The sequence below is a fragment of the Stylophora pistillata genome, chromosome 11 (genome assembly GCF_964205215.1).
Source record: "Stylophora pistillata chromosome 11, jaStyPist1.2, whole genome shotgun sequence".
NCBI lineage: Eukaryota > Metazoa > Cnidaria > Anthozoa > Scleractinia > Pocilloporidae > Stylophora > Stylophora pistillata.
Genome location: NC_142529.1, coordinates 12654539 through 12665153, shown reverse-complemented (window position 1 = coordinate 12665153; position 10615 = coordinate 12654539). Strand labels below are relative to the sequence as shown.

Sequence of the window (10615 nt, the reverse complement as noted above, 5' to 3'; positions counted from 1 at the left end):
TCCTAAAACAGGTCGTCTTCGACCACCAAAGGACTTGTGTGAGCAGGTCATGAATGATAAATCTCCTATCGCTGTGCTCCTTCCCAACGGCGAAGGGAAGAGTATCTGCTCCTTGGCTCTAGTATTTTTCCTCACTACAGTACACAACGACTTCAATGAAAGATATCAGAACTTGATTGGTGAGAGAGTAAAGTAAGTATGCTAGACATGCTGCATTCAATCCTTATTTTGATCAACACCCGGCTGCATCTAGTTGACTAATCGGAGAGAGCAGGCGCACAAATTAAAATGAGCAAGAAATAAATAAGAACCCGGGTAGCAGCTGATGCGTGTTTATTATCTCAATTACCGTTGCAAAGCTACCATCAAATGTGTAGAGTCCACGAGAGACATTTTGTGTAACTGTGCATGCGTCACGTGTGGTCAATGTCAAAACATCGTATCGAAGTTTCTCGAGTGAGCCAACTCAAAAAGTACGCAAGCTTGAATACTAAAGATTATTGTAATTCGGTCTTGTTTGTGCAGTAAGAATGGCGGTTTTGACTTGAATTGTATAAAATCATTAGGAAAATGGCAGGGCTTATGGTTTGCAATGCAACTGCACTATCTCGAGAAAATAATGGGATAAAGGATGAAGCTCCTGTTCTAGGCCCCAGGCTATTGATGGACAATTTCTCGTAAGGAAGTGTTTTCCAAGTCGTCCTCCTGAAAGCCTGAAAGTTTATATCTATGTGAGCTTCTGTAGAAGCGACCACTTTAAGCTTTCAACGTGTGATTGAAAGCTATATATTTAAAACAGGCTGCTCAGGCTTATTTTCGTCTATGCTAAAATGTGCGTCAAATGCGAAGCAAATGTGAATCGTAAAGCGACCATAACAACTTTACGAATAACAGAAGCGTGACTATGGCCTTCTACCATATGTAAGTTTTGCTTTACAACGTTAATTTCGTACCTGGACCATTCAATTAGTGTATTGACAAGTAATACAAATCCCCCCCCCTTCCATTGAAAGATACAATCAATGGCGGTTACATAAAGTAAGAGCAGGATAACTAAGTTTTCAGACTCAACAAAAGAGGGGCCCTTAAATGATACTAATCATAATAAGATCCCTTGGCAGGGCCTCCGAGTCTAATCAACACCTAAAAGGCTGACAAAATCCAAGAAAAGGGCCTTTGAACGATTAATCAGTAACGCCTAATATAGGATGGAAAATTAATTATAGCAAATTCTGTTTTTCGAATGAAGTTCCTTTCTTTTATTCAAACCATGGGGTGCCAAAGAGAACAGCTGAGCACTCCAAGAAGCATCTTTCGTGATTAAAAGCCCATCGATCTCTTTAGAACCGCTGGGGGCCTGTACCTGATCAATACATTGGAACGAAGAATCACCTCGGGTGTCAACAGAATTATTTATAGGGATAAAAGAAAAACACAAAAGCTGGTGCAAAATTACCAAACTCTTTCTTTCACCTTCGCACAATGACAAAAGGTCTAGTTGCTTTGATATGAAATATACATGCATCGTCCATCACCTTTTTGATAAGAAAATAAAAGGTATATTCTATGTATCTATTTTCAAATTCCAACGTTTTTAAGGAGCCTTTTAGTATCGAAGGAATGGTATCAGGCTAGCAACCCCTTGCAGGAGAAATGTTCCCAGAATTTTCAACTCTGTGCACTTACTTTCATAGCTTATAAATTTTATGACAGCGAAGCCGTTAAATATGGCATTGAATGTATCTATTATGGTATGTATAACCTCCAGCTAGACTTTTTAATCATAGCTTGCTTACTCTGAAAGACATATAGCCCTTTTAATGTTACTTTTATCACTGATTTGAGTCTGAACCTATGTTTGATAAATTAGTCAAAACAATAGATAATAATTAAAGTTTACAACGGGGTCAGTTTTTGCAACCATCCAAGAACTGGTTAACTTTATTGACGATTTCCGGGAAAACAACAATAACAAAAAGTAAAAAATCACTCAGGACTTTGACTTAAGGTTAACCTCAATCTGCTTGGTTTCATGTGTTAGCGAATGGCTTCTAAATGTTACGTTGATCTCGTTATCTGATTGTTAGAGACCTGCCTCACATACAGCTGCAAAACGTGATGAGGTCACATTTGATATCATACGACATTCAGCAGGATCTTTTACCCCTTATTATGGCTCAGTGCAGCTACTCTCTGGAGGTGGGTCAAGGAACTTTGGTTTATTACAATTGGGAAGCTTTGGAAAGGCAGCTAATAGACCGGTTCCTGAGGGGAAAACCGATTATTGATTTCAAGGTAAGTAGTAACTTGAACCATCTACTCCAAGTCTCTCCGGATTTTCGAAGTTGTATCCGCAAATGTTTTTCTTGAAGGCGGGAGTCGGCAGACACACCTTGTCTCTGGTCATTTAATTGCATGAGGCCCAGGGTCAAACTTAACACGCTGTAGTAGCCTATCAGAGAGAGGATTACTGGTAGTGGTGTTTCAAGTAACAGGGATGGGAGGGTAGAATTTTGAAATTTCAGCCGTTTTTAGTTTGACCTTTAGTTCAGATGTTTTGTTGTGTTTATTATTATGTCTTTTAAAATGATTTTTTCATCGTATTGCGTTAACTCCATAGGATGAGAGGTTTTCATTCAGTAAAGACGTCCACTTGCACTCTGTTTTCACAAAAGTGAGAAACAAGGTTCCACAGGTAAAAAATTTGTTGTATGAGTGATCCAACTTTACACATTACCTACTATTGCTGTAATTGGTTACCTGCGCATTCAGCTCTATTTGACCACCTGATGCGCTCCAAGACAACTTAAAACATGGCTGTAGCGTCTTAAGCTGTTGCTCATTTCAAATCGAGAATGTGGGTTTAAAATTTGCAATACACATTTTACTGCAATGGGAGGGAGTTTTATTCGTGTACTTTGTTCGTCAATGAGCAGGGTTATGTCAGTCTGTCCGTGGACAAAATTTCACTTTAACAAATTAGAAAGAACTGGTTTAGAAAGTATTGTTTGTGGGTAAATTTTGATCTCGAAGGCAAACATGACAAACAAAAAAACAAACACAAAAAAAGCCTCCCGGAACCGTCGCTACCTGGAGTCTCGAAAAACAGAAAGCCGATCTGAGTCGGCCGCATGTTCACCACTCATTTGTCTGAGACTCACAAACATTAATAAAAAAGAAATCAACTCAAATTAATTACATTACAAAAACTTACTAAAAGTTGAAAAAGCTCTTTCCAAAATGTACCTTCATGTTAAAATCCACCTTCTCCTTTAATTCGCCATTCTAACTGCTTAGTCCTCGATTAGCTCAGACCTCAGTGGCAGCGGTGGCCTCTTCGTCGAAATATGTAAAAGCAGGTTTCCAATTAATAAATTACTCTTTGGAGTCTCTAAGAGATGATGACGGAGAGAAAAACATTATGATTTCTCTTAAGAGATGATCGCAGCTGATGAATAACATCCATATTTTGTAACAAGCTCCTCAGGAAATTTTATTTGTCTTCGTAGGTTCCTCTGAGCTCAGCAGTGAGCACACAAATTTTAGCTGAGTTTCACTCGCTTGAAGACGTCTGTGATTTTTTAAAATCACTCGACATCGGTATTTCTTTCCTGTCTTCCACAGGAGGGCAACCTGAAACATCTCTAAATTACTACGTGGAGAGTGTTCTGCGTATGCCTCGACCAATTCGACAATTCAGTCAAAAGGTATAACATTTTGGTGTAGCGTTAATTAATCAACTGTACAGTTTCATGGAGTGGTTACGTTTTCACTTTGCAACCATTACACTCAACTAAAACAGCGCTTATGAAAGGTGATAGTTTATTCATAGAACTTGTCATTTATTAGAAATTATGTATCTTCCTTAATTTGATGAAAGGAGAATATAGTTAAAAACTGAAGTAGGAAGAAAAAGATAAATATAATTTATATTTGAAGCAATGAAAATAGCCATTTGTTAGAAAAGGAGTTTTACTCTCTCATATTTTGGATCGCCCATGGTTTTATCTAGGTAGCTATGATCATTTTTAGAAAGTATAATCAAAACTCAGGAAGAAACACATTTTGTACCTTTCTTAGGCGGAGCAGTACTGTCAGTTGAAACATGTTCTCTTTCTCTGGCGCGTCTTGAGCCTTCAGAGGGCAACAATTTTCATAAGGGGACATGAGGTAAGAGAAATTTTTTCCTTGATGAAGGGGATAATCCTTATTTTCGGCCCGCTCAATACACCGAATCGAAATATGACGTCCAATTTTAACTGCCAATGTTCTGGACTTACTAGCCTCTCACACATGTAATAATCCTTTTGTGTTTCTTCGTGAAGTCGAGGCTAGTAAGTCCAGAACAATGGTAATTCAAATTGGACGCTATATTTCAATTCGGTGTATAGGGAGCTTGAGTGCCAACGTTTTTTAGACGCGGACGGTAGCCGGAAGTTAAAAGTTTATATTCCTGTTCTTCAGTAGACCTTTTTGGTCAGTGCAGTTTGTTTTAAAATACTAAAACGAAAAACTTACGGTCGATACATTAGCGTTAAAGCGCGTCAGAGTTGGTTTTATTCTTCTTCCGGTTGCCGTCCACATCTCAGAAGTCTCTGCTTAAGTTCTCTATCTGATCAAGGCGTAAGTCCAAGTAAATGCCACGTTAATAAACCAGAACAGAACAAAAAATACAAAGAAGTCTTTAAAGCTTTAGGACATCTAATCCCACAAAACAATTCCGAAAAAGGATTATTTTGATAACCTTTTCAAAAGGACAAAGATAGCAACGACAAAAAATTTCGATGACATAAGTGTTCTATGTATACATATAAGATATACGAATATTTTACACCAACTATCGATCTTCAGAGTAAAGTTCATTTTAGCGCGAGCAGAATCAACTTTAAAACTTATGATTGAGAATTCATTAATAGTTGAAATGTCGCTTTCTGTGGTTTGTCTCGGACAACATGTTTTTGAGGCAACATTTATCAACCAGCATGATTTCTTGCTCAGCTGGTTGACATTGCGGGCAACTAAAACGCTAGTTTCTCAGACAGGCATAAGTTGTGGGGAGAAAGGCTTCCCAGACAGGCGTTTGCACACTAGATAATGAAACATTTTAGGTCGTACCCTGTTCTCGAGAACTTTCATTCCCAGATATGCCATAAAGGAATCTTTTCACGGGAGTGCTTTCCATCAAGTTGGGGTTGTCGTATCTCTTTTTAAAGTCCTCCCTGTATTGCTGATGTAATCCTCTTTACCCCAGATGCTATCGTAGAATGATATCAATTTTTTTTACGTTAATATTATCATTATTAGCGTTATTATCTATTATCATTTTTCTTATTTTGCGATCTACAAAGTTGCGAGTTATTAAAATTGGCCTTCTTTTATACATAGGATCCGTTTGAACAGATTCCAGACATGTTCAAGGAGAAAATGCCAGTTAAGTTGAAAATGAAGTTTATCAAAAGCCTACCAATGATTGATTTGGGTCGCTTCGTGTTCGAGGTGTTGGAGCTAATTGCTCTCAACATTGTAGGGGAGTCTCTAGACAAAAACGATACGAGGTAATCTAGCCAGCGTTTTCATGGGTATGGGGAGTCAGCGGTAGTTTTATGACTCCTTCACGACCAAAAGTAATGGAAATGATGTTATATCTCTTGCCACTCACAACAAAGACTTTTTGTGCGAGAAATGGGTTTTTAAACAGTTTAAATAGTCTACGTTTTAGACCAGTTTAACAGGCATAGATAGATTTGGCGGACATGTTTGTATCCTCGTTAACACCCAACTCAGATCATCTTTCCGATCTTCAATATTCGACGTCATCACAGCTACGTCATCACAGCTACGATTTCCTCTTGAGCGGCAAAAAAATTTTGACTGTAGACCCGCCTGTAAACTAGTAATTGTGTGAAACTGACATCCTTTTGATTTTATAGAAAATAAAGTTGCCTTTTTCCATCCTAACATTTGATTTAAATGTACTTCAGCTAATTGGTGATAAACAAACTGTTTTGGAGGCGTCTTCTGTTCAGAATAACGGCTCTCATCCGTCTTATAATCCTCACGTTGTCAAACAACTTACAGTGCGGATACAAATTCAAATTCCAGCAAAGCAACAGTTTCATATTGTAAACCGTTGTTGGGATGTTTTACTCATTTCCTTGTCTACTTATTTGGCAGATCTTCCTTTCGAAAGTTTCTGTGTATGAAAGACCAAATGGTATATCTGTCCAGTTATTTGCCCAAGGCAACCTTTCGAGACAAATCCCTCTCTAATATTTTCTTTCTCCAAATTTGTTGTACAGCAATTTAGGTACGTAATAGTTGCTCCTCGTACACTTGACTGATTCCCTCCCTTTCCAAATTTCTTTTGGCTCCCCTCTAACAAAATATAAAATCTGTCATTTCTAATTAATCTTGGGTACTCTTGTTAATAATTCATGTTCAAAAATAAACTTCCGACTGATCATTTCATTTCATGAGATTAAAGCCATTCTTGAATCATAAGCTGTTCATTGACTTGTTAATAGTAATTTTCTTATGGACAATAATGTCTTTTCGAATTTGACACATCTCTCAAACAAAGCATTACAGAACGCTGCCTGACCGGTGGAATAATATAAAAAATGCATGGATGGAAGAGGCATCAAATTAAGGGTCTGACCAAGAACAATGATGTAATATGCTGCCGATATGAGATAATCGCTATGACAGTAACAAATCGCCTCCAATTTTTTTCTTTTCAATGCAGAGGAAAAAGTCAAAATACGGGGTGTCAATTGAGTTGATTACAAAACTTTTTTTCCCTCATTCGTTAATGCAGCCAAACAATTATAGCTGTCAAATCTCTCGGAGATTCCTCAATTAGAACTTATATGGAGTCAAGATAAGCTGTGTAAAACAATCGAGTCAATTAATTGATCTATGTGCTGGTCCTTTCATACACATTTGCGCCTAAATGACGACACTGGCTTTCCCCTGGAAACACATCTGGTGTCTTACAACGGTTCCATTAAGTATGGTATCAGCAACTCCAAAAAATTTTATATTTTGTAGCTTTGGAGTAAAAGAAAAAAGACAAAACTTAGCTAGTAGTACTCTTCTAGTTACAAAATCTTTGCAAGATGTGTCACAGTTGCATTACTAAAGTTTCTATTTAATTTTTTTCAAATATTTGCAAAATTGCTTTTTTTCGTGTCTAAACAGCTTGAATTGGAGTTATAAAACACACTACCCCATTGAATGGGGTTCTCGCTTATTCGGTCAGTTTTTTTTAAACGTAATTCTATTTCAAGGTTACAGGCTCCTTTGATGACGTATCTCTGGCCTTAAATTCCTTATAAGGACAATGACCTATAGTAATATGATTTTTCTAATGGATGAGTTTCGCCATTTTGAAAAGATGCCACCTCCAAAACAGCGCATTCATCAGGAATTAGTTAGTTGATATTTACAAATCTAACGAAGTAACAGTCAAGGAACTTAATTTTCAAGAGTTAATGAACAAAAACAAAAAAAAAAAATTAAGACGAATGATTTTTCCGATTTCAAAATATTACGAGCGACTCTTCTGTCAAAATTTTCCGCGGCTCTGAGGAGAAAATCGTGATCTTTTAAATCAAATGAGACTTCAAATTTGGAAAATTCTATGTGCTTGGGTACTCAATTGTTGCGAATCATCGTTGAATATTGTATCCTTAGTTTTACAATTGATGAAACGTGTGCTCCATTATATATCCTTTCTGTAGCAGTTACTTATTACTGATATTTTGCCATCATATTTGTTCACCCAGTCTTTCAGCTTAAAGCTTTACGTTGAATGGCACCTCGACAACAACGAACATATGCCAATTCCTGGTCTCGACCCACTACCAGAAGATTTGAAGCTGACTCACGTGATCGACGTGTGGAAAACCTCTGTTGAGGAGAGGGAAGCGTTTTGGTTTTGAGGGATTCCGTGCCAGACTCTTTATGTTAAGTCCGAGTTCAAATTTTATGATTGCTCCAATTACAGAGCCAGACTGTATGTTACCTGTTGTTTACATGGTCTTTATTTCCTTCTTAGAGTTTTGAAAAATTCCAGTGAGGATAGGACCACGACAACAATTAAATTTGTTTAAAAAGGATGACGATTGGTCGTCTAAAAGCAAACAACCAAAAATCCTTTCAATGTAGTTACCTGGAGCTCTGCTTCATACCTTACAAGGGTTTATAGTGTTGCTAAACTAGTTGAAGGAAACTGTTGTTCATTCTTTTATCTTATTTATCCTATTATAAGCCCGTATTGCTTGCAAAGCCCTGACATTTAATGACAATAAATCTTCATCAGTTGTTTTAGTCATGTCTCAACTTTTGGAGAATGATCTTTTTAAAGTATGCTCGACGGCCGCGATTAAGTCAAAATGGAGCTAAAATTGGCGTGAGTGGAGCGGAAACCGATTGGGATTTTTCACAAGAAGTTTCAAAATAATAGCAGCGTGAAGTAGCATTAGACGCGAAGACCTATAATGTAGAAATGATTGGTCATTTTTTACTCAAAATTTCCTGGAGTCGTAGGAGGCATGGTAAAGAAATATCTAGCAAAGGGTGGATTCGACCTTCCCCCAATGTTGGGTCTGTAGGGAAGCTTTGGGGAGATTTCAAAGGTTTAAGGCTGTTGTGAACCTTGTGTTGACATATTCACCGAGGGGCAGGATAATGAACAGAGCTGTTTTGTCAGGGTTTATATTTTCATGGGGATGTTTTATGATTAAAACCACCCAGTATGGACTACTCAATAGCTGCGTTGATCACAATTCCTTTTTTTCGTAATTTGAGATAATTAGCACAACATGATATTTTGTCGGCACGTATCGGAGGGCTGGAGACGGGACGAGGCGCAGGTAATATTGTGGGATCGTTGTTTGTAAAATGGGATCGTTAGTAGGGTAAGCTATTCTATGGTCAGCCTTCGCCGTGTAAAGCTATTAGTTTTCTTTTCCAATAAAATCTATGTTTTTGTTTGTTATCTTTTTCTGAAATATTGTCGTTTTCCTTCCTTAAGTAGCTGTTACCTATCTGTGCGTACCATGTTATACATGGGATACCCTAAAACCCCGAGGGCGGGTGGCACAAGTGGTCGGAGTTACACGTTCCCGTTTTTTCTACCTGTTAGTTTTGAGTGGTTTTCGTGTCCCTCTTTAACGTTTCTTTCAATGGTATATACTTTTTTAAGCACGTTGGTACTATAGAAACTATTCGGCGGCTTAGTTGGCCAAACCGACCAGATATCATCGGTTTGTGTGCCCGATTGGGTCGTGGAGGCAAAATACACGATTTCTCACCGTCAGCTTCTCCTGCCTTTTTTTATTTTTGAGATATGATTTTTTACATGATTTAATAATTAGCTGTGATTAGCCCTTTGGTAAGAAATGTTCCCTCGACGGTCGCCTTTTTTCCCGAATGAGTAGTCAAGGAACACGATGTTTGAACTTTATTGTTTGCCCCAGAGTGAGTGCTCAGCGGTGTGGTAGGTGTGCTCTGAAACGGTGGAGGTTTATGTCCTAGTATGTTTAATAAATCTGTCACGTTCCTTGATACGTTCTAGCGGTGTTCCAGTCTCGCCCATGTAAACTTTACTTCACTTACAAAGCATCCTGTCATCCCGCCGTTCATTTGGCCGTTTCACCATCACCTACCGGCCTAACCAAGTACGATGATAGATTTTTCTTCTTCTTCGAGATGACAAAGGGGTTTGTCGCGCTCTAAAAGACACTCGAAAATACTTCATTTTAATGACTTTTGTTAGTGTGAATCACACGATAAGAATTGGTCAGTGTGCGTAAGCCTCCTGTATACTCTGTCAGTCAGGCGTGAGTCAGTTTCTCCTGAAACTTAGGTGTCAAGGAAAACGAATTTGCAGCTTTTTACTCGGGCTTCCGTAGGAAAGCCCGAGTCTGAAAATGCAAGCCGTTTTGGTCGCCAAAAGGTGGGGTCATGGTTCCAGGTGTTCCTTGCGTAAACCGCCGAAACTGGGGATGAGAGTGCGACAACTTGTGATCGTGAGCTCGTTCTTCGTAAACGACGTAATTTACAGAATGCTGCGTTTTACGACGACCGCTATGCAAAGATTCCTGTCTTATAAGCTCATCCCACATGCAAACGCACACGCCGTTCGTGATAGGCCCACGCTAAATGATGTCGAGTGCTTTCGGAATGGGCCGGTCCACGAACTTCATTGCTTGAAAGCTAACCAAATGTGGAAAGTTCATACTAGTTCTCACGAGATAACAAATAAGCCATATGTGAGTTCAAACTACGAAAATACTGGCAAAACTGTGACGGCCGATTGGACAAAAAACTATGATGCTGAGACGAATACCTCACTTGCTGAAAAAATTAAGAATGTTCATGAACACAACTTCGAAGGGGGCGCTAACAACAGCGCATTGGAAAAGGATACTGGCGGAAGCAACTTAAATAGTAAGGTTAGACATATAAGCTTAGCTCTTCCATTAAATATCCTGTTTCTGTTACTGGTTTTTATTGGGTTCAATACTTGTAAAGTACGATTTGGTATTTCGTACATAATCACTATTAACAATTGGTTAATGCGTTAGCGTGCGTTCATCGAGACTTGAAG

The 10615-nt window shown here is 38.5% G+C and overlaps 1 protein-coding gene across 1 annotated transcript; it reads left to right on the top strand.

Annotated features, from left to right (window-relative positions):
• The first annotated feature begins 42 nt into the window (after nt 1-42).
• Nucleotides 43-5559, top strand: LOC111319086 (E3 ubiquitin-protein ligase RNF213-like). Its single transcript, XM_022921917.2, has 6 exons — nt 43-192; nt 2088-2295; nt 2621-2695; nt 3510-3707; nt 4081-4170; nt 5386-5559. Exons 1-6 carry the CDS (start codon nt 50-52, stop codon nt 5557-5559), a joined length of 888 nt encoding a protein of 295 aa, XP_022777652.2. The 5' UTR covers nt 43-49.
• Nucleotides 5560-10615: the final 5056 nt, after the last annotated feature.

Excerpts from the sequence above, each read along its gene's own strand:
- LOC111319086 (XM_022921917.2), top strand. The coding sequence starts at position 50 with ATGAATGATAAATCTCCTATCGCTGTGCTCCTTCCCAACGGCGAAGGG. Across the intron at positions 2,296-2,620 it reads AACCGATTATTGATTTCAAG|GATGAGAGGTTTTCATTCAG; the intron begins GTAAGTAGTAAC and ends TTAACTCCATAG. Across the intron at positions 2,696-3,509 it reads TGAGAAACAAGGTTCCACAG|GTTCCTCTGAGCTCAGCAGT; the intron begins GTAAAAAATTTG and ends TTGTCTTCGTAG.